General features: G+C 57.7%; 8 protein-coding genes across 8 annotated transcripts; 2 read left to right on the top strand and 6 right to left on the bottom strand.

Annotated features, from left to right (window-relative positions):
• Positions 1–82: 82 nt before the first annotated feature.
• Positions 83–4300, bottom strand: IUM83_14484 (multidrug resistance protein ABC superfamily; the record flags this gene model as incomplete). Its single annotated transcript, XM_067939233.1, has 1 exon — positions 83–4300. The coding sequence occupies one exon, from the start codon at positions 4298–4300 to the stop codon at positions 83–85; it is 4218 nt and encodes a 1405-aa protein (XP_067793604.1).
• Positions 4301–5162: 862 nt separating this feature from the next.
• Positions 5163–5523, top strand: IUM83_14483 (uncharacterized protein; the record flags this gene model as incomplete). Its single annotated transcript, XM_067939232.1, has 2 exons — positions 5163–5416; positions 5520–5523. The coding sequence occupies 2 exons, from the start codon at positions 5163–5165 to the stop codon at positions 5521–5523; spliced, it is 258 nt and encodes an 85-aa protein (XP_067793597.1).
• Positions 5524–7371: 1848 nt separating this feature from the next.
• Positions 7372–7608, bottom strand: IUM83_14482 (uncharacterized protein; the record flags this gene model as incomplete). Its single annotated transcript, XM_067939231.1, has 1 exon — positions 7372–7608. The coding sequence occupies one exon, from the start codon at positions 7606–7608 to the stop codon at positions 7372–7374; it is 237 nt and encodes a 78-aa protein (XP_067793598.1).
• A 1246-nt stretch (positions 7609–8854) lies between these two features.
• Positions 8855–9097, bottom strand: IUM83_14481 (uncharacterized protein; the record flags this gene model as incomplete). Its single annotated transcript, XM_067939230.1, has 1 exon — positions 8855–9097. The coding sequence occupies one exon, from the start codon at positions 9095–9097 to the stop codon at positions 8855–8857; it is 243 nt and encodes an 80-aa protein (XP_067793599.1).
• Positions 9098–12788: 3691 nt separating this feature from the next.
• Positions 12789–14434, bottom strand: IUM83_14480 (WD40/YVTN repeat-like-containing domain; the record flags this gene model as incomplete). The annotated part of the gene is made up of 2 exons (XM_067939229.1): positions 12789–12808; positions 12886–14434. 2 exons carry the CDS (start codon positions 14432–14434, stop codon positions 12789–12791), a joined length of 1569 nt encoding a protein of 522 aa, XP_067793600.1.
• Positions 14435–14900: 466 nt separating this feature from the next.
• Positions 14901–16724, top strand: IUM83_14479 (Translation initiation factor eIF-2B subunit delta; the record flags this gene model as incomplete). Its single annotated transcript, XM_067939228.1, has 3 exons — positions 14901–14955; positions 15022–15082; positions 15167–16724. The coding sequence occupies 3 exons, from the start codon at positions 14901–14903 to the stop codon at positions 16722–16724; spliced, it is 1674 nt and encodes a 557-aa protein (XP_067793503.1).
• An 81-nt stretch (positions 16725–16805) lies between these two features.
• Positions 16806–19226, bottom strand: IUM83_14478 (Zinc phosphodiesterase ELAC protein 2; the record flags this gene model as incomplete). The annotated part of the gene is made up of 2 exons (XM_067939227.1): positions 16806–19074; positions 19147–19226. 2 exons carry the CDS (start codon positions 19224–19226, stop codon positions 16806–16808), a joined length of 2349 nt encoding a protein of 782 aa, XP_067793514.1.
• A 2271-nt stretch (positions 19227–21497) lies between these two features.
• On the bottom strand, positions 21498–22715 carry IUM83_14477 (uncharacterized protein; the record flags this gene model as incomplete). Its single annotated transcript, XM_067939226.1, has 1 exon — positions 21498–22715. The coding sequence occupies one exon, from the start codon at positions 22713–22715 to the stop codon at positions 21498–21500; it is 1218 nt and encodes a 405-aa protein (XP_067793516.1).
• Positions 22716–22761: the final 46 nt, after the last annotated feature.

Here is a 22761-nt window from a genome sequence, read left to right as displayed (position 1 = left end):
GATGGCTTGCATTAATTGTAGGGTGGAGCAGGTGAAACTCAATAGCAGTTCAAGCATACGAATACGTGCGTGAAGGTGTTGCCTATGTTGCGTTTGTGCCAACCGTGTAGGAGCTGGAAGATGCTGACGACCACGCAGATTCTCGAAACAGCCTCGTGTAGATTCCATCCCGGGAGCGAAGTAGCTCTGCGTGAGTGCCTCGATCCACGACTTGTCCACCGTCGATCACGTAGATGCAGTCGGCGTTCCTGACTGTGGCCGAGTCGCCTGGATGGGCTGTGATCACCGTCGTCCGACGCACCCGCTGGGCGACGATGGTGTCCAGGGCTTGTTGAACGGCGATCTTCTCGCTCTCCGCTCCGAGAGATCGCGTGGGCTCGTCCAGAAGCAGAAGCCTCGCGTCTTGGAGTACTGCTCGGGCAAGTACGATCCGCTGCCTCTGACCTGGTGATAGCTGAAGCTGACCTCCCACCCGTGTTGCGTATCCGTCAGGCAGTCGAGAAATGAACGTGTGAGCGTGAGCAACTTCGGCAGCAGCGATGATCATATCCAGAGTTGGTGGGGCTGCCATGCCGTAGGCTATGTTCTCCGCGATCGTGCCCAAAAACAGTGTCGGCTCCGGACCAACAATGCTGACCTGAGCTCGCAGCCACGACACATCCAGTGCCCGGATATCCACACCGTCCAGCAAAACGCGGCCGCTGTTCCCCGATGCTGAGCTCAAGTCGTAAAAACCTTCTAGCAGCGCGAACACAGTGGAGATTCCTGCGCCTGGGGGTCCACAGAGAGCCACGGTTTCTCCGGCCTGGATGCGAAGCGAGAGTCCGTTGAGAATCAATGTGCTCGGGCGATTCGGGTACGCGAACTTCACGTCTTGTAGCGTGACACTGCCTCGTAGCATCGGACTTTGCGGCAACGGGCTGTGCTCTTCGTTCGATGAAGATGGAGATGAAAGCGGTGAGGCCATCCCATTGGCACTACCCGCAACGATCGCAGCATCACGCAGCGCGAAAATGCTTGCACCAGCCTGTTCCGCGCCGCTGATACTGCTCAGCCAAGTGACAGCAGGACCCAACGACTGAGCCGAGACAATCACAACCACCAACGAACGAGCAAGCTCGCGGAATGTGGCGTCGCCGTAGTGCACGAGTACCCCACTCAACCAGCTGGCAAGCGCACAGGCAGCGACCACGACAACTGCGCTGAAGCCTCGAGCAACCGCTTCGTGCTGCGCTTGGTGTCGAGTGTGACGCAGTGGTCGTTGCAGCAGCACATCGAAACTGGAGCACCACGAGTTCTCGAGTCCCAGCATCACGACGGCTTGGCGGTTGCGCAAAGCTTCATTCACGTGAACTTCCACAGCTTCTTCCGACTCCTTCTCGTCGCTCAGCGTGGACGCTGTCTTCGGAGTATGCGGATTGCAAATGGCCGCACCGATAAGCAGCAGTGGCAGCGCAGCCAGCATCACGAGCGTGAGCATCCAGCTTCCTCGCCAAAAGGCTACGACAAAGGACGCCGACAACGTGCAAAGGATCTGAACCTTGAAGCCTTGAGCTCTTCCGATTGCCAGGGAAGCAGTGGAGGCCTCCGTAGCCAGCGAGTCCGTCAACACCTTGGTACTATGCTGCGGGACATCGAAGAACGGCAGTGGCTGGGCCAGCAAAGAGTTGAAGTGCAGATCTCGGAGCCGAGAAGCCACGCGCTCAGTCGCTGTGTCCAAGCAGAATAGCTGGATGGTCTGGAAAACCACGATGACCGCGGCACCAGCGCTCAGGAAGAATCCGTGCCTCATGACAAGCGGGCGCAACGTCTTGACTACACCCGCTGCATCTTGCGACTCGAGGAACCACGAGTACTCCTCATTCATGTCGGCCAGCATCCTGCTGATCAGCACGCCTAGCATCGGAGCAGCCAGTCCGACAACGACCGAAGTAACAAGCCCCATTGCCAAGAACTTGCGCTCTGGGCGGGCAAATGCTGTAATGTCTCGCTTCGTGAGCTTCGTTGGCGAAGTCGGTGCTGCCTTGGTCAGTCGTTTCTGGGATCGATACCGCGTCGTTGCGTCTGCACTCGAAGTCTGCTCGTGTTCGCTTACAAACGTTGGTTGAGTGAGGTGCAGACGCCGATAGAAGCTGTTGCCACGGTGCATGAGCTCCACGTGGGTCCCCTGCTCGACAATTTTTCCTGCCTCAAGTACCATGATCTTGTCGGCGTACTCCACAGCCGCCATGTTCGCTTGGCGCGTACACAGGAGCATCGTCGTGCTACCGGTTCCGATTGCTCCACCGAATCTCGAGAGAAGCTCTTGCGGACTGAGCGCGAGTTCATCAAGCAGCAGCAACTTCGGCTCGCGGATCAGTGCTCGAGCCAGCGCGATGCGCTGTCGCTGTTGAGTTGTAAGCTTTATGGCTCCGTTCTCGCCGACGCGAGTGTTGTATCCGTCAGGAAGTGACATGATGAAGTCGTGGACATCGGCACGTTGAGCAGCGTTGATCACGCGCTCCTCCATTTGCCCGCTACTGCGTCCACTCAACTCTCGCAGCACGACAAGTCCCATCATGATGTTGTCGAAGATGGAGGCTCGGAACAGCGTCACGTCCTGCGTTACGACGCCAAGTTGCGCTCGCACCCACGTTGGATCAAGCGCGTTCATCTCGCGGCCATCCAGTAAAATGAGACCTTGCGAAGGCTCGTACAGACGCGTCAACAGCGAGATCAACGTGGATTTCCCGGACCCGATGCCTCCGACAGCGACAACGCATTCTCCAGCCAAGAGCGACACGTTGCAACCTCTCAAGACCGGCCGCTGCGGCCGAGTCGGATACGAAAAATGCAAGTCGACTGCCATCACCGCACCGGAAAACGTCGCAGGACGAGGCAAAGGCTTCACGATGCCGTTGCTGGACTTTGAGGGGATCTCGAGCAGTGAGAAGAGCTCGGAGGCAGCGTTCTGGGCTCCAGCAACAGCTGCGAAGCTCGGTATCAAATGACCCAGTGCGTGACTTCCAATGATCACGCCGAAGAGCGTCTCGAACACCTCAGCAGGCTGCGCTTCTGCCTCGTAGACCTTCTTACCGCCGTACCAAAGCCCAATGGCGCTCATGACCCACAAGGTGCCGGTCAGCACTCCCTGTAGCGCTGCGTGCTTACCGTGCTGCACAACTCGGTGACGTTCAGTGATGCAAACACGAAGCGAGTGCTTCTCGCGGACTCGACGCTGGGCGTTGAGCGCCAGCACCGTCTGCATGTTGCTCAGCGCCTCAGCCGCCACCACGTCCGCCTCATTGTCCTTCTCCTTCCTTTCGTCCATCAAGAGAACGATGACAATGACGACAACGGGCGCCACACAACTCACCGCGAGTGTCAAGTCCCAGAGCGTCATGAATGCAACTGCGAAGCCTCCCATGAACTGAGTCAAGAACCTGCAGACAGCTCCGATCTCCGGGCCAAGCCCCCGTCGGATAGTTTGCGCTTTACGCGTCAATTCACCACCAAGTGACGATGCAAGAGGCTTGTTGACGTCGAACCACGGCTGGTGCAGATCAAGCAGCAAGTGACGCAGAACCTGCTCCCTCAACGACTGCAACGTCCTCTCGGCCGTGTGCGAGAGACACAAGTGCGCCGCGTACGCCGTGACGCCAAGGGCCAGCGCCAACAGCATCAACGTCAGTGCAGTGAAGTCCGCATCGTGGCGATCGAATGGCGCGAACGCTGCGATCGCAGCCTTCACCTCTCTACCCACTAATGCCCACAGAGCTCCGTGGATCGTCGCAGCCAGTAGCCCCATGCTCAAGACGAAGAGGTCTCGACGGGTAGACAGCCGAGAGACGAGCTGTCGTAGCCCCACGCTCGTCTTGACCGTCTTCTCTTCGTCGGACAGCCTGCGTTCCTGCTCCTCTTCGTCTGCAGCGACTGCGACAGCCGTCCGACCTTCGCGCAGCTCCCGCAGAGCGTCTGCGATAGCCGTGGTGCGTCGGTAGCTGCTGTTGTGCGAGTTCCACGACGTCTCCATGAACCTCGGACGCGTGACGACACCCGTCGTGGGCACCATCCGCTTGACGGACTCGACGGGCATGGACAGCAGCGCGTAGTCGCCGCGACTCGAGTTGGATTCCGCGTCGTCCACGTCCACCTCGCGGTCGTCGCTGTCGTCGAAGAGCTGGCTGCTGTTGAAGCTGCAGAAGCTGTCGGTGCCTGCGAAGCCGCTGCTGTAGCTGTAGCTGTAGCTGCTGCTGAAGCTGCCGCGGCCACCGCGAGGGTGCGGGGGCCCCGGAGCGACGCATAGCGACGGCAGCTCCATGGTTTCGTCCAGCAAGGGCTGGTCACGCGGGTGGGGACGCATCGATGGATGGTGGTGTGTTGGACAATGGCCGGAACGCAGAAGGTGGATGGCCTTGATAGAGAGCGGAGGGAGGCCGTGTTGGCGTCATGGAGGGGAGGTGGAAGCTCGCGGCATCTTCGACAAGAGTGTCACCCAGTGAGCAGCAGGTGTGGACGAATGTAGCCATCGAGTCAGCGTGGGACTGAACTCTCTTATCCTGTGTGGCGACTAGCGAGCTTTTCGCTGGTCGTAACGGAATGGTTGACATGTTGAAGAACTGGAAGATCGACGGTGGGTGGCGCGTGATCAAGAGAAAAATGTTAGGGGCGTTTGGCTCGGTGGAGGCAGGTTTTGCATGTCAATGGGTGGAAATAGGCGTACATGACTGTGCCGGAGCTGAGACGCATGTAACTAGTCCTCGCGAGGATAAATGTTGCATAGAGGCTTGACAAAGGCGCATTTGAGAGCCCAATTCGAACGTGCAAGAACAGCGCCTCGCTTTCGTGTGCCGTATCATGATTCTCCCGCGGCAGATCTGACGAAATTCGGTATGACGGTCGAGATATGTGGTCTCTTCAAGTTGAGTTGAAGAAACTTCAAATGGGAAAGCAGAAGTTGGGTCCTTGCTCATTGTCGACAAGCGTGCATTCTTTCATCGATGGGGCTCGATGGCGTCGCATCTTACTGCTGAGCACGTGCGTTCAATGCAAAGACTATGATAACGGATCAACTCGATCTTCGTTGTGCCGTTTCTACCGAACGCCAGACCAGCACCATTCAGTCTCAAGCCCACTTCTCATTTTCCGATCTTCGACAAAAAGCAACCAACAGTCTCTACTCGATGTCCACCGGAATCTCTGCTCTCGCTCTGGCAAGCTTGGTATTTCCTGCCACGCTCACGGGTACCTCGAAGAGCCTAGGCCGTCCTGGGCTGCCTGGGTTAACCAGCAATCCCGGGTGGCTTGCGCTGGTCGACTACTACTGGGACATTAGACCGGGAGGTGACCAATGTGGCAAGTTCAAGGCCATGGCCGCGCAAAAGGGGCCCGTGGACTACTCGTCTTGCAACGGGAAGTGCACATTAAGCTTTTACTGGTTGGCATTCCAGGACGAGTAGTGACAGGCGTTAGGTTGGTTTTGGTTTTGCTGGACTTCTAGCGCTAACGCCTGGACGTTTGTGTCACCTTCTGTTTTGTAGTTAATTGCGCCCCGTTGTCGGGAAATGGTGGGTCGTCGACGAGTACGCAGTCTATGCCGACCACGGAGGTGTCTTCTCCTGAAGATGAAACCAGCAAGACAGAGCCAATAGAGGAAAACAAGTTGGGTGAGAACTGTTCAGACGAGAACAAGCCGACGCAAGCTCCTTCGACGGAGCAAGGATTGACACAAGCACCGTGGACTCAAGCGGCACAGACAACCTTGTCGCCTTCAATGGAACAGCATTCCATGAACTTCAGCAATTTGAACGGTGGTACAGGCACAGTGGAGCCCTCGAACCTTCGTCAGTAAGGCAAATTGAGAGATCGGCGACTCGGCAGCAGTGAGGTCCAATCCATTATTTTATTGGAAGCATTCGACAAGTTGTTTCTGTCTCCGTACAAATGCATTCAATTTCTTTTCTCGCGTTATAACGCCCTTCACGTGTGAATCAAGCGCCAACAGTACTGATCAACTGAAGTAACCTGTCCAAAGCGCACTAATGGTTGGCACCTGTTGCTAGCATCAACATTTGTAGCAACAGGTAAGCGAGGTGGGGTGGTATGTGAAACCATATTTGCACGTTGGGTCGGCCCAGCGCAAGTCGCAGTGATGCCGCTGTGTAAGTAGTATGCCTCATCGTGTTGACAGCCATGTTAGGACCAACATCCGAGCACGGAGAGGGGCCTCGTGTTGGCGGTTGTGTTGTAGGGGTCACCGTCGTGGGGGCCACAGTCTCCGAGCTGTCGTCGGACTCGTCGTCCTTCGGTTGATGCTTCTTCAGTAGCTCCACCATCTTGAGCAAGTGTCGATCGACTGTGAGCTTATAGAAACGTGTGCCATCCGCATCTTCCACAGTGTCGATGAAGTCCAATTCGGCAGATCCGAATTTCAACAATGCAGCTAGTAGCTGGCATCTACAGCGATCACCATCACCCGCTTCACCATCTTCCTGGCAGATCGAAGAGTATGACGTTTGCGCGCTTGATACATGTAGTAAGCTGCGGAGGCAGTTCATTTAGCTGTTAGACAAAGCTCCCTAGCGCTACTTGCCTTACAGGAGGGGTGTGCCCTGTAGCAGCGCCCTCCAGCTCTTCAGCTGATTATGCAGTGCCGCAGTTGACGCGGTGTCGATCATGTAGGTGTAGTGTTGAGTCAACACTGTTGACGCGGTCCTCGCGTGCTGCTGTCCGTCGAGCTATTGGCCGAGCTGTCGGTGCCGGTCCAGGCGGCACCGTCGTCGGCGCCGCGCGTCGTCCTTAGTCTGATTGTCGCCGTCGTCTGGTCCGATATTCCTCAGTAAGCAGTACTAAAGCGACGAAGCTACATGTGCGCCCTTAGTCGGTGCCTTTGTGTCTGCGGATTTCCTCTTTTGAATAGAGATCTTGCAGCATGGCTGTGGGGCTTCAACGCGTTACGTTGGCCTGTCCTCGAGTGCCAGGTACGACCAGCTCGGAAACTAAACAACAGAAGCAATTCGAGTATGTTGAAGTTTATTACTATACTTGTACATGTACATTTACACTTGATTCAATGTAGATTTCAGAGATGAATGAATGGCCGGCCATTCCTTGGCTACCGCTGACACGCTTAGTATTTCTGCCGTCGTCGGTGTACATTCTCCGCGAGTCGGTCGATGCTTGTGTTCAAGTCACAGTCCGATGCCGCGCACGACGTGGAGGCCGCACGAAAATTTTGTTGGACTTCACTGCGCTGGAGTAAAATCTGTGGGCTGCAGAAGCTCGACTCGTTGGCAGATATGTCTCGCAGTGGTGACGATGCGGTGGTAGGTGTCTTATACCCAGCCCCGGGCTGACCCTCCCGACGAGCAAGGTTGTGAGTGATCCAGCCTCTCAGTGCGTTTGTGTCACCGCCAGGAGCAGGAAGAAGCCTTCGCTGATGAACTTGAAGGCGAGCGTGAGCGCGACGAGAGCTGCCAGTGACACGACTGTGTACAGCGTCCCTGCGAGGAGCGTCCGCTTGAGTGTCCAGGCCTGGAACAGCTCGTCAACCTTCTGCGTGTTGTCGGCGACAATGGTCACCGCCACGTCGTCCGAGGCGGGCAGAGGCAGCACTTGGGATGAGACCATGGTCTTAGCTTTGTGGTGATGGTGTTGGCGCTTGGGCTGCAGGCGGCAGATTCGCTAGTGTGGTCAACGGCGGAAGGACCGCGTCATGAAAGACAAGCCACGATCTGCTCGGCTATCATAGATGTCCAGTGGACATCGATGACGGGGTAGTACCCGCGCATAGACCGCGCCGCCCCACATGTCGAGAGCTGGAGGTCTGCTGGAAGCATGGCGGTAGGGGGTCTATGTGGCGACCAATGTCGCACGAGTTGTTGCTCAACGGTGCAGCCGGTGGATGTGGGGCTATCCATCCGAGGATTGCTGCGGAAGACATCGACAAAGGATGAAACAGGATTTATCTTGCCAATTCTACACGTGAGCGAGGTGGGGGCTATTCTACAGGCTGCTGCGGCGACGAGATCAGCTTCTACGAAGGCGAGATTCGTGCTGGACGCGTGGGTGGGAGGGAGACTTGACATCCCTGTCTGCTGGCCAGCACTTGGTCGGAAGCAAAATCGCCAGGGTCAGAGCTGCCGATTCGGCAGCTTTCGGCACTGCCGAAAGCTACGGAAGCCACATCGGTCATGAAGACCGTCGTCCGTCAGGGTAGCGCCAGCAGAAGAATGAAGCCCTGGCCGATGACTTTGGCGGAAGCGATGAAGAGGCAGAGGCATGCGACGACATACACTACGCCGGTCAGTGATCTCCCTGTTCGAGTGTAGCTGTAGTCCTTCTCGCGCGTAACGTCCTCCTCCACTGCAATGGCCACGATCGCACTTGCGGGCGCCACTTGTGAGTTCATACTGGGTCGATCGCTGTTGAGGCTTGGGCTGGAGCCGGCAGATTCGAGAATGGGGTCTTCCGGTGGCTAACGAGCTGTCACACTCAGCTTACGCGGTACTGTATCGATTAAACAAATCGAGATTTGAATCTCGCTCGAACAAGTTCTCACTATTGCACCATCAACAGAGGTGTGCCGCCCCCGAACTGGAGGTTGGACCGACTACCTGGACAAGCAAGTAAGCTAGCATTCCTTGCCATTGTCGCTCCACCTCACCCATCGAAAGCAGTGGTATGAAACAGTCTTGCATTAGTTTACAGTTATGCCCACGCGACTGCGCGCGACCGATGTCACACGGGTGGCAGCACGATCCCGATCTCGCTGGCGATGGATATTTTAGTGTAGTGTACTAGTACAGGGCCCAGCTGTGCGGCTCTGCTCTCGATGAGCTTCCTTAGATGTCGAGTATTGTGCGGTGGGGTTCAATCACATGCTCCGAGTCAACACCAGGAGCAGCGTGAACCAGTCCCCGAAGAACGCAGTGGCAGCCACGAGGCCGCAGACGAATGCGAAGGCCAGCAGCGCGTAGACAATGCCCTGAACCACCTTGTGCCTGGTAGGAGTCTTGTCGGCGGAGCTTCGGTCCAGCAGCTGCTGCTTGTCGTCTTTTGGTGCGTAGATCACCACCGTCACGTCGCTCGGGGCAGTCGAAGGCGCCACTTGAGTCATTGCTGAGCGTGTGAGCTGTCGCTGTGGTGCACTTGGGCTGAGGCGGGATAATTGGTGAGTGATAGACCATGTTCACCCCCGCCAGTGGCGGCGCCACGCCTGACCCGAGTGGATGATCGACGGGATGCAGTGATGTGTTTGGAACCGTTGTCCAGTGCACTGCACCGCGCGTGGGATTTGTGACGCACGGTCTCAGCATGTGTACGGACGGCGTGGGAAGCTACACGCACTTCAACCTATGGTTGGTGTGGGGTTGGCAAGCTCTTGCGAAACTTCATGTAAGAACAAGTACATGTACACTAGGCAAGCTTTCGCTATGGTACATGCACTTGAATACCAAGTCGATCTATACTTCTTGTAGTCTTCTTCGCGTCGGTCCTTCATCGTCATTTCCTATACCCGAGTCACAACCAGAATGAGGGCAAACCCGAACTGGAGGGGAGTTGTGAACGTGACGAGCGTTCCGAGCGACACGAGCGTGATCAGGAGGGCAGTTTGCTTACGCGTTCGAGGCTGGAAGCGCTCCTCGGTTTTCGGTACGTCGTCGGCGATAGTGGTCACGGACAGGCAGAGGCAGCACTTGTGTAGAAGGCATTGGACTAGAAGCGTGGCTGGCCTTGGTGCTGGCGCTGAAGGTTGCTGATTCACTACAGTGAGGCCAAGGGAAGCCGTTGGCAAGGAAGACAAGCCATCATGACCAATCCATGGTCTTGAAACTTCAAGCAGATCAGTGCGTGATCTGGCCGCGCTGCAGAAAAGACCTTTGGGCGGTCCTCCGGACCATAATCCGCTGTTCTTGATGATGGTGTGCAGACCAACTTGGTAGACTTGCTGCCAGATGATCTGCCGGGGCACGCCTTACATATCCATGGTCGCCTTCAAGTTCATCAGGCCACAGAATTCACCAATGCAGAGCACTGTGCTGTATTGATACGCAGTTTTTAGTTACAGGCAACGATCACACTTCACATGTACGAGAATTTGCGAAGTTTCGAGTCGAGCTACGCTGTGTAAAGTTGAATGCAATCACCCCCTCCGAGTCAACAACAGGAGGACCGCGAACCAGTTCCCGAAGAGCGTAATGGCAGCCACGAGCCCGTAGACAAGAGCGAAACACACCAACGCGTAGACCGCGCTCTCGAGCACATCGTACGTGGCGACAGTCTTGTCAGTTGAGATTTGATCGGGCTTCGTGATAGTCTTGTAATCCTTTGGTGCGCCGATCACCACCGTTGCGTCCGTCGATGCAGTCGAAGGTGCCACTTGAGTCATTGTGTCCATCCACTTGAGCCCAAGAGTGTAAATTCGTGAGTGAGGCCATTCAATGAAGAAAGTGTCCACTGCTACCGAGCCCACCCGTCCCGCCGTGTGGGTACCGATGGGTTTGTGCACAGTGAAAGGATGTCAATCGTGAACTCCTCCAGCAGTTTACACGCTGCGAATGTGGTCATCCCGTCATAAACACCACACGAGTGCTTCAGCCAGTGCCGGCACTTGAAGAGAGTTCGCAAATTCAGTCAAGTAAGCGATTTCATTCTGATACATTTCGTGTCTATCATACACGGACTACCAATACACTTAGGATAGCAGGTCAGGGTACGGATAGCTCAAGTCCGACAGGTGATTCGGCAGAGCTGAGTGCTTGATCGGAGACGCAACAGTGGACGGAGACGACGGAGACGCGCTTTCGGCCTTGCTCGCGTGCCGACGGAACTGCAGGTGGAGGTGCTGGAACTGCTGGCGCGCGCGGAGGGCGTTTGCCTGCATTCGCTGCACCGCCAACAGCTCCTGGATCTGCACGGCGTAGCTGGCGTGGAGCTGCTGCAGCTTGGCTGCAAGTGCCTTCTTGTGACGCCGCTTAAGCTGCTTGCGCTTCAGGTAGTCGTACGCCACGTTCCGCCGCCAATTCACACCACCGGTCGAGGCGGACGAGGATTTCTTCGACTGCGAGTGCGACGCACAGCTGCAGTCAGGGTGCTTGTAGATGCGCTCACGCTCAGTCAGGAAGTTCATCTTAAGCCGCTCGTTTTGCTGAGAAAATTGCAGCAGCAAGTTGGCCTGCTCGCTAACCCCAGCAGCACGATCGGCCTCAACGCCTTCGCCTGCCTCTGTCATGGTGATGTCGCCGCAGTTTGATCCAGCTGCACCGGCATACTGGTACATTGAGGCCGCCAAAAGGGAACCGTTGTCACTCGCCAGAGGCACCGACACGAATTCAGGCTCGTACTGCTCCAGCAGCTCCAGCTCGTCGTCCAACTCGTCATCCGCGTCCACTTGCTCAACAGACACCACAGACTCCGCTTGGTTGTCATTCTGACCTAACTTTTCTGCATCCTTCTCGCCGTCCTTCTGCATCAATTTCTTGGATCCAGCACATCCTCGCTTGCTGGAGGCCTTGGCGACCGATTTTTTGGTAGACGAAGACGCCTCGTCAGCCTCCGTTTTGGTCTCCGTCACAACCACCTCGTTATTCTCCTTGCTTTCAGTAGCTTCGTCAGGGAACAGAGCTTGTGCTTTCATGCGATGGTTGGTCTTCTTTCCACTGGATATGTTCTTGGACTTGCCCTCCGCTTGGTTCCTGTTCGAGCTCAGCTGAGCCAGGACCGCCGCCGCATCCACGGCCGAGTCTGTGAGCTCTTCCTGATTGTTGGTCCGAGCCTTCACACTCGCGGGAGGCGGTGTCCACTGCAGTTCCTTCAATGCCAACAACTGTCTCTCGACTCGCGATAGTCCAGGCTGCTCGGGAGTGTTAGGGTTTGAAGACTCCGAGGACGACGAAATTGACACCACTGGAGATGCTGTACTTGCCGCACCGATACGGACAACACTGGAAGTGCCGCGCTTAGGAGTGGTCACCGACGCCAAGTCATTAACTGCACATGGCGAGCTGGTCTTGGGCTGATCGTTATCCACGTTGAGCTTCTTGGGCTTGAGGGATTTCTTCTGCAGACCATCCTTGCTCGACACCTTTTTATCTCCGGACTCGGCAGAAATTTTTGACTGAGAGCTTACCTTCTCAGCCTCGTAGCGGCTCTTCTTAACCTTGCGAGCAGATTCCTGGGGCTTCGACGAGCTGTCTTGACGCCTGCGTTTATGGGTCGGTTTCTCAAGCTTCTTGGACCGCTGGTGTTTATCCTTCGTGGCACTCTTGCCATCGACATCCGAGTCGCTGCTGCTGTCACTTTCGTCTGAGCTGCTCTCTGCGCCACCAAGGTCGCGCATCACATTGCGCAGGTCGCTCTTGATCTGAGAGTACTCCTTCTTCTGGTTGTTGCGGTGCAAGAAGGCCTCCAAGCTGCGCACAAGAATCTGGTCCTGATTCGCGGCCACGACCATCCATTTCTCTTTCTCAGTCTCGGGCAGGGGCAGAACCGCAAGAAGTCCGCTGGTGTTCACTCGAGTGAGATCCGAGAACTGTGCCTGGAAGTCAAGCGAGGGGTCCACAAAAAACTGTTCATAGCCCTCGATGTAGTCAAGGGGAGTAGCGATACCTGTTTCCTTCTTCGGCTGGTGAAAGAATACGCTGCCATCACTGCACATACCCACAGTGAAAGGCGAGGCATCCTGACCCGCAACCTTGCTGACTGTGCGCATGTGACGCTGTCCACTGGTGTCCTCGGCACCTCGCCGACGGCTTCCACGAGGATTCCAAGCCCGCAATGAGCTAGCGTTCCTCGAAGTAATAGCAGCCTCACGCTGGGCGCGCTGCTCCTTTGCGGACAACGGCAGGTCCAGGTCCATGCGGCTAGCAGACTGAAGGTCAATAACGGCAAGCGACTCGCTTCCACCGTAAGCGTAGTCTCCGTACACAGCCACGGTGTCTGTAGTTTGCTTGACATCGGTGTGCGATTTTTTCCGGATCGTCACCGAGTCATCAGACGCGTCGTACTCCTCCTCTAGATGCCAAATACGCACGTTCTGGTGCTCAGACTTGGAGATGAACTGATTCGCGATGGTCGGGTGGAAAGTAATAAACTCCAGCGAGATGCCGTTCGTCTGCTTGTCGAACACGCACTCCCAGCTCCACTCCACGCCCGCGTTCTGTGTCTTCTTCTGGTAGAACCGCCACATGTGCACGTTCTTGATGCCGATGCCACAGAGCAGGCGGTACTCCGTCTTCTTGCTCCCCTTGAGGTACAGACTCTTCGCCGCAGCGAAGCCCTTGAGCTTGGCGTCCGAGTATGTGTGCGAGACGACCTTGGCCGTGGGCAGGCCAAACACGCCAGCTTCCTCGTCGTCAGCCTCGCTGTCGTCGCTGTCGCCACTGGTCAGCACCGAGGACGAGGCGCCGGTCGACTGCGGCAGCTCCGTCGGCGACGGCAGCGTGATGCTGTCCACCTCGAAGGCTCGAATGTCCGTCGACCCGCGGTACACACCTGCGAAGATGAACTTGCCGTCCTCCGGGATGGCCACCGTCACCATGATCTGCGTGTACATCCCCCGCGGCATGATCTGGTCCAGCAGCACTCCCCTCCTGAACACCAGCGCGTCCTTCGTCAGCGGGTACAGGTACACCATGCCGTTGTAGAAGCCCACGACGAGGAACTGGCCGCTCGGGGCCACGGCCACGGACGAGACCGTGGAGGCGACGGAGAACTGGTACTCGAGCCCCACGGGCGCCAGGCCGGAGCTGCTGCTCGCGGAGGACAGCGCGGGGCTCTGCGCCAGAGCCTCGCGCACCACGCGCATGTTGCCGATCGTGGCGGCGTCGAACGTCACCTCGGCCTCGTCGCTGGAGTAGCCCTCCCCCTCCGAAGAGGAGGAGGAAGAAGAGGAGGAGGAGGAGCTGCTGCTGACGGGCTGCTGCTCCTTCTTGGCGCTGCTCTGCGCCTTCACAGGCGTGGGGAACTCCAGCTTCCTGGTGGGGTCGTGGCTGAGCGAGGACGGCGCGTCATCCCCCGCCTTCGTCTTGTCTGCGCTCCTGCGGTTGGAGATGTCCTCGAGCACGCGCGCGGCCTTGGAGAGCCCCGCTCTGCGCTGAGCAGAAGCGGAAGAGGAGGAGGAGGAGGAAGCCGACGTCTTCTTGGGGCGCTCCTTGTGGCTGGAGGCGCTGGGCGTGAGCTTGAGCTTCTTGGGCTTCTTGTCCAGCGTCTTGGGCTGCGTGGAGGGCGTGGAGAGGCCCTGGCGCGCGCCCAGCGGCCGCTTCAGCGCCTTGAGCTTGCGCGCCGGCTGGCCGCTCATCGTGAGCTTGTGCTGCGGCTTCTGGGCGCCGGACGCGGGCGCCGGCGACTGGAACGAGGGCGCAGCGAAGCGCTGCGTGTGGTCGGCGCCGCTCTTGGCCGGCGTGGAGGCCGCAATGAGCGCGGCCAGGCCGCTGCTGGGGGCCTTGCCGCTCATGGCGAGAGCTCGGGCTGTGCGAACGCGCGCGGGCTCGGAGACGTCGGGAATGGAGCGCAAGACGCGAAGGAAGACGCTGAAGTGCACGCGGACTCGCGCGCGCGGCTGTGGGCAGGGAGGGAGGCGCGCGAACACACGAAGGATCCGAGGGCGTCGGCGGCCGGCGGCTAGTTGCGGAATGGCGTTCGAATGGTTTGCGCGCGAAATTGGGCGCCGTTCGCGCCAAAGGGATGGTGGATACTTATGTAGGAGCCTTTCAAAGAGAGATTGGTTACAGATTTAGGTGTAGTGAGTACTTTGACGAAGCAGGTGAAATGATCGAGGGAGAGGTACGTGGTACCGCGGTGTGTGGTCCACAGCGGTATCTGATACGGCGCGTCGTGATTGGCTCGCTGCATGCTCCTAATAGAGCGCCCCCTATGCGCCGCCAATGGGTGGCGCCATTAGCGCTAGTACAGTTGGAGCCATGGCGGACAGTCGGTCGCCCGTGCTGGAGCCCGGCGCCGACCTCAAGCACCTCGGTGCGGCCTCTCCATGGGCTTCTCCCCTTGCTGCCCACTGCGTCTAACCTTGTGCGTGCCCTGCAGAGTCCATGCTGGACGACAAGAACCAGAAGAAGCGCGGCAAGAAGGCCGACGAGCCGTACCAGTGCGTGATAGTATACTATGGCAGTATAGGTATACTTACTACGTTAGTATACTAACCAGCATTACTATTCACGTCGCATGACAGGGGCAAGCTCGAGGGCTGGTCTCCGGCCAACCACCACGGCGACGACGCCGTCCCGCCCATGGAGAAGCTCAGTCTGGGCCCCGCCGCCGCCGCGGAGGGCGCCAAGCCCCAGGAAGCCGCTGCTGACGACAAGAAGAAGCTCTCCAAGGCGGAGCGGAAGAAGCTGGCGGCCGAGGCCTTCGCCAAGGCCGGCGGCGTCCCCAAGCGCGAGAAGCTCAGCAAGGCCGAGCGTCGAGCCCAGCAGGAGGCCAGTCGCCAGAAGAAGGAGGCCGGGGCCAAGCCCAAGAAGTCGGACGCCGCCGGCCCCACGGCCCCCACGCCCACCAACGTGCGGCTGCAGTACGACGACGCCAAGAAGATGGCGCGCCGCTCCAAGGCGGCGGTCGTGGTGCGCACGCAGGCGCAGAAGCAGGTCGAGATGTTCTCGCACCTGCCGCAGTACGAGCGCGAGAGCTCGCTGTCGCTCAACGTGGGCTTCTCCAACAAGGAGGAGGTGCACGCGGCGGTGCTGGCGCTCGGACTCAAGTACGCCGAGGGCAAGATCTCGGGCGGCAACGCGCGCTGCATCGCCATGATCACGGCCTTCAAGGAGGTCATCGACGACTACGTGACCCCGCCCGACAAACAGCTCCGTCGCGACCTGGACAAGCGCCTGCGCCCGCTGATCCAGTACCTGATCGACTGCAGGCCGCACGGCATTGGCATGGGCAATGCTATTCGTCGCCTGAGGCGCGTCATCGGCTCCACGCCGCCAGAGCTCAGCGAGGAGGAGGCGAAGCGCCGCATTCGCGACGAGATGGACGACTACGTGCAGAGCCGTATCTTGCTGGCCTCGCGCGCCGTGGCCAAGAACGCCCAGTCGAAGATCAGCGCTGGTGATGTTATCCTTACGTATGCTCGTGCCAACGTGGTGGAGGAGCTGCTGCTGGAAACCGCCAAGACTTCGCCGGAGATTGCGGCCACTCTGCGCATTATCGTCGTGGACTCCCGCCCGCACTATGAAGGCCGCAAGCTGATCAGTGTGCTGGCGAACGCTGGTCTGCAGTGCTCGTATCTGCAGATCAACGCTCTGTCGTACATCATGCGCGAGGTGACTAAGGTTTTCCTCGGCGCCGCTGCGTTTATGAGCAACGGTGTGGCTGTGGCTCGCGTCGGCACGGCTCTCGTTGCGATGACTGCGCACGAAGCCAATGTGCCCGTGCTGTTCTGCTGTGAAACGTACAAGTTCTCGGACCGTGTGCAGCTGGATGCTATTACGCACAATGAGCTGGGCGACCCGGATGAGCTGGTCTCGTCGTACTGCACTGACAAGTCTCGCTCGCGGCGTCGGACTTGCGGAAGTGGGTCTGGCAACGCCTCTAACGGTAGCTCGAGCGGCCACATTCTTTCGGACTGGCGCGACCTGGCTGACCTCAAGCTTCTCAACCTAGTGTACGACGTGACCCCGATCGACTACGTGTCTATGGTGGTCACGGAGCTGGGCATGATCCCGCCTACCTCCATCCCCGCCGTGCTGCGTGAATACTCTCGCGATGGCCTCGCGGACGGAGCGCTCTAGGCACGTAGCGTTAGTCAAGTGAGCCCTGCCATGGGGAATAGCAAATACAGCCTTTGATTTTTGCCAGCGTAGATTCTCTGTTTATTGTTGCTCGCCACGCTCAATACTCTTTTGCTTCTTTCGTTCTTCACGCTCCTGCTGAGCCTTGTGACTAGCTACTGCCTCGACATCGCCCTCCTCTTCGTCATCCAGCGTCATGAGCTGCGTACAGATCTCCATCAGGTTTGGCTGGCGAAGCTCGCGGAAGCGCAGCGACAGCATATCAATGGCCGTTAGCACCTCCATCGGAGTTTCCTCTGCATCTGAATCACCGCTTGAAGTCGACAGAACTGCCATCTTCGGGTACCGCTGGCTGAAGTGCGTCAGTAGTAGGTGACGAGCCTTAGCCTGGCGGCCAACCTCGATTGCTTCGGCCATAGTACAGTGTGCCTTGTCCTTGGCTTCCTTGGTCAAATCGTCCTCAAAGGTGGCCTCATGCACCACCAAGAAAGCGCCCTTCGCTTTCTCTGCCAGTTTATCGCTCGGCCGGCAATCACCGGAGAACGCCAGCTTGGCACCGTCAACAAAAGTCACCACGGCAGCGTACGACTGGTGCGCGTGCTTCACTGGAACGCACTCGATCTGCGAGATATTCAACGACTCTCGTAGCCACGCACGGACACGAGCCGCCTCAGCATGCGACTCGACCTCCTGCGAACGCGAGTCGTTCTCATCAAAGCAGTAATTCTCTACAAAGGAGTACTTGCCACGCACGGTGGGGTCCTGCACTGCGTACTCATCCAGCCAAAACCGCAGTGCCGTAGGACCGATCACCAGCAATGGCTCCGTGGCAGCATCATCAACACGATGGCTCAGCAGCCGAAGCAAACCCAGGTGGTGATCAGCGTGGTTGTGCGAAATCCAGACGCACTTCAAGCGATCCACCAGCTCTTGCAGACGTTTCGCATCGCCACCGGCGTAGCGGTACATCTGCCCCAGACTGCCTTCACCGCAGTCCAGCATCATGCCCGCCCAGGTATCGCTCCCCGGGGCAGGCAACTCGAGATACATGCCAGTGACGTTACGGTATTTGGACGGGATGGCACAGCCCGTGCCGAGGAACGTGATCCGGCCGTCGATCAGATCGTCATCCAGGTTCTTTGCATCAGAGTTCTCAGTAGTTTTTGCAACGATCTCAGCAGGCGAGCTGACATTTTCACGGACCTGATCAAAATCAATGCGCAGCCAGCAAGTCGCTGCATCGAAGCCACGGCGAGCCTGAGGAGCCAACACAAACTTCAGCATGCTCTCGCCCAGAACCAGTTTCGAAGCCGCAGGCTCAAGGCTTTCCTCGTTTTCGCTGCCTGGCACGGAAAATTTCAGAGAGGCAGCGCCAGGGACGGCGCGCGAGAATGGCTCAGCAGTGTCACGCAGCTCGTGCGCTTCGTTGGACGGGAATGCGTGGGGAAACACCGCCTGCAGTTGCGCTTGCAGCTTGGCCGAGGCACGATACACTGTCTTTTGCGCGCAAGCAGTGTGGCCCAGTAACACATGACGCGCTTGAGTACCGAAGCTCCTCGCCCACTCGGCGTATTTCGGGTGACGCAACACATCCATTCCTCCTAGATGAAACACCACCTCGACCTGCACCTCCGGAGCCTTGCCATCCGTCTCTCGGTATCGCCTGAATCCTTCACTACCCACCAATGCATCCACGTGCGCCGTGGTAGGGCAGCTCACAATTACACAGCCCGCAGCAGGCACCGACGGCAGCACGCAGTCACTGGACTTGACCACGCGTCCATCCGGCAGCGTCACATCCTTGCCCTGGTGCAATTGTCCGAACAACTTGCCCTTGGGAACTCCCAGCGCCACCGCGCGGTCCACCAGGAATTTCCCTCGCTGCGTTCTCGTCTCCACGACATAACTCACACTCACATGGCCGCATTGCTCCTCCCCCTCCGACGACCCGGAAGATGGCGATGGGCTTTCATTCAACTTCCGCTTAGCGCCTGCTCGGGGCTTGGGCACCGCCACCGCGTGCACCACCACCTCATCGTCTTCATAACAGCCCTTGATCTTCTTCGTCTTCTTCTCGTCGGGTACAATTGGCAACACCTCCGACGCCTCCAGCTTGAAGTCCGGGCGGTACAGGAAGTGCCGAGTGGCTTTCAGGTACTTCTTGGTCCCCACGGGTCCGTGCACGTGCAGACCGGGTTTGCCCGTGTCCGACACAGTCAGCACCATACCCGGGAGGCCGCCCACGGCGTGGGTGCGAAGCTCGGTCAGGAACACTTGCTGCAGCTTGGCCAGGCGCACGTGGTGCTCCATACACAGGCGCTGGGTGCCGTCGCCCACGTTGAACAGGAAGCTGCGTGCGAACGAGACAACGGTTAGCGGAACGGCATTGCAGGCGGGTGGAGGAGCGTCTGGGCTAACGCACCGGCGCGTTTCCGTGGACAGGAGGAGACTGGGTGCAGTCTCCACGGACTGCACGCTGAGGACCTGCACTTGCACGACCATATTGGCGACTGAGGATCGAGCTGACTGGTGTCAGCGGTGGATACTTTTCGAAGGGGTTGGGTTGAAAATATTGTGTGGGATGACATCAGAAACGGATATTTATATGAGATCGTGAATTAAAAGTTTGTAGCCATGTTGGTAAATGGCTACAGTTGCTGCGTGTGGGCAGAGTATGTTTCAAATCACGACGAAGTCTCTCCATCAAACCAAACGCATTTGAAGTGCGAGTAGTGAATCCAAACCACGTTCCAGACCGACTGTTTTCGGTCTTAGAGCCAAACCCTACAAGTCAATCAATTAAAGGACAGCCATGTATCCCCCTTTGCTACAACATATAGTAGTAGATCAATGCGTCCTTGTCCGATGTTATGGCTAAGAAGATTAATGCTGGTGTAGTTCAATTATTATAGTTGCTTATTCGAATGATGGCAATGCCACGAGGGCTTGCCCGCTTTCCAAAGCTGCCCATTCCGTACATGTAGCACCAACACAGTTGAAAGAATGCTTGAACTGGCCGTGTTTTTAATTGTTGCTGTCGGCTCGCAACAACGATTTACGGACACTTCACGACAGAACCAACAGAAAGACAAATCCATCGCCCACAACCTTGACAGTAACCAGGAAGACGAAGAGAGCCGCGACGGATACTGCGCCGTAATATAAGCCGTTGCTGTATCTTCTTTGCTTGAGTGTTCTCCGATAACAGTTTCTGCTTTTCCGGTGATCTTCGTTGTGAATGAGCACCGTCACGTCACACGCAGCATTCAGAGGCACAATCTGCGCCATGGAGGAACTGAAATTGATGCTTGGGCTGGTGAATTGCGAAGTGGGGTGGCGGAGTGAGGGTCGTTTCAACAGCAACGCTCTCCCGGCCCACGCTAGATAATAACGGCTCGATATTGTAGTGAATCTAAATCTAAATAGCCGAACACCGTCTCACGGAGGCGATGGTCCCATCAACACGCTTGCCATCGAGACTTGGTTTTTCGCTGAGTTTAGTCACTACGGTCTGCAGTGGAGTGCGTATGAGGGGGCGAGACTGCAACATCACAGCTGGGAGCAATCCAATATCGTGTTCTTTAGTCAAGACAGGCATCCAATCCAAATTTCTTTCGATGGTCCGACGTGGATGACCCCAGTCAAGTGGAACCAAGGCGGACACGACGCTGTTTTCGTGGACAAAAAAGAAGGTTTTATTCAAGTGAGGCGCGCTGAGCAACATACGTTTGACCCCACCCATTTCACCGCCCTCTTGAGCGGGTATGAGGCATGTTGCTGCGGTTGAACTGTGCTGTGTTGTCCAAGTGAGTAGCCTGGATACTCTTCGTCTACTTGTGGCGACAACGAGGGTTTTGAGAGGGCGGGTTGCTCCCGCCGAAACAGCGTGCTAGTCGAGGTGGACCCGATCAAGCATTCCACAACTCAGCGCAACGCTCATGGCTGTTGGGGTCAATTGCAGGTAGAACAAGTATCCGACACACACTGCGCTGTCCAGAAATAAGCTTTATGAAAACTTTCAAAACTCAAAACGTAGATTGGTTATAGCTGCTATTTCCCCGCGGTTGGAGGAGCGCACGTGGGCTTGGAGATTAGCCACTGTGTAGGACGTTCAGGATGCACTGGTGGTTATCACCCCGTAGTGGGGTGGTTGGTCAATCTTGAGAGGGCAGAGCCAAGAGACTGATAAATCCGATACTGAGTATTCTTACAGCCGCCACGAAGAGAATTAAAGCCCCGATGGACACGGCCGCGTAAAATAAGCTGCCAGAAGCTCGCCGTTTGAGCGATTTCTTGAAACTTCCCTCGCTCTTGTGCTTCTCGGTGAGAATGAGCACGGTCACGTCGTATGCAGCAGGCACAGGCAAGACTTGTGACAGCATGGCGCGCTGTCGGCCTTGAGACTTGAGCAGGAGCTGGCAAAGTCGGAAGTGCAGCCTTATCAGCCACTGGCAGACAGCAGCGGGAGGTTACTATTGCAGTGTCATACGGGTCGATCGTTTCAGTGCCCGTCTCACCCAATCTCCTTCCAGAGAGTTTGGCACGAGATTCAAGGGCTTATTGCATCGGTCACGGCAAAATCTCGAGTTCACTGCAGCCTTGTTAAATTAAATATATGCGCTTTAGTTGCGTAGATACTTCTACCTGGGTATCGATAGAGAACTATTGCAAGCTTTCACGCTTTATTTGGCGACAGTTCCAACTTTTCCAGCTGAAAACTTCAACAGCAGATGAACCCATTTCATTATTATGTAGCATGCAATACTACCTGCTCTATTGCTTGAGGTGCTTGCGCTTGATGTTGTCCATCCAGCTGAGTTGGTCCAGGGTCACCTCTCCACTGAGCGCGTGGACAAACAGCTTCGGCGACGTGACCTCTTCACTCTCTCCGACGGGCCGCTCCTTCATGAAAAAGGACGTGCGCATTGCGTCGTCCTTCGCGCTGTCCGTGTTGATCTTGCCGGTGGACGCAGACGCCACCGCCATTGCCCCGTCCTGAGCACGGAGCTCCCCCGTAAACACCGCGTAGTCGTCATCCAGCTGGTCCATCTCACTACTAGCAAACTCACAGCCTTCTCCGAGCGTGACCTTGGTCCCATGCAGCTCCACCTCAATCGGGGTGGCAGGCTGCAGCGAGACCCGCACGTCCCCCGCAACAAGGATGCTGCTCCTGGCGTCGCTCGCCCACGAGTCGAAGTGGGCCACGACGTCGCACTTGGCGCCACTGTCCTCCACCTCCAGCGCACCGGTCACGCTGTCCACCTGCACGCGTCTGAGGCCGTCACTGGTCACCCGCAGATACCCGTGCACGTTGCCCACGTGCAGCGCGGCGTCCCCGCTCTGGTTGGTGGACACCACATTGCACGTGGCCGCGTAGATGGCGCCGAAGTCGGACTCGGCGGGCGCCGCGCCCTTGCCCAGCTTGACGTCTGCCTTGCCGGCCATGAGCCTCTTGCAGCTGATGCTGTCGCTGGCCTCCAGCCTCACCGTCTCGCCCTCCACCAGCGCCGCCACGCGGACGCGGCCGCCGTTGGTCTTGAGGCTCACGCTCCTGCCTCGCAGCTTGTGCACTGCGACGTCTCCGCGGCCCACGGCCACGTGCACGTCGCCCTCCAGCTTGTCCTGCAGCGAGACGCCGCCGCTGGCCACCGCCACGCTCAGGTCCACGCTGTGCGGCAGCCGCAGCTGCACCGTCGCGTCGACGCTGCTCTTCTTGGTCACTCGCAGCGTCTTAATGACGTCGGTGGCGTCATCGACGTCCTCCTCGACGGAGAAGAGGCTCAGCACGTCCGCGCCGTCGACGGACAGCGAGAAGTCCTCGGCCTGCAGCACGGGCAGCACCTCCAGCTGCGTCTGCGCCGCGTCCTTCGCCTGGAACTGCACGCGGCACTGCTGCGCCAGCCGCGACAGCGACAGCGACGCCGTGGACCGCAGGCGCGCGCGCAAGTTGCCGCCGCCACGGCGCAGCGTGGAGCTCGTCCGACGCAGCATCACCCGTTTTGGTCCGGTTTAGTCCGTCCACCCAAATCACAAAATA

Source organism: Phytophthora cinnamomi (assembly GCF_018691715.1).
Source record: "Phytophthora cinnamomi strain GKB4 chromosome Unknown Contig28, whole genome shotgun sequence".
NCBI classification, from domain to species: Eukaryota; Oomycota; class Peronosporomycetes; order Peronosporales; family Peronosporaceae; genus Phytophthora; species Phytophthora cinnamomi.
The sequence above is the reverse complement of the archived record's forward strand: the minus strand, read 5'-3'. Positions and strand labels throughout refer to the sequence as shown.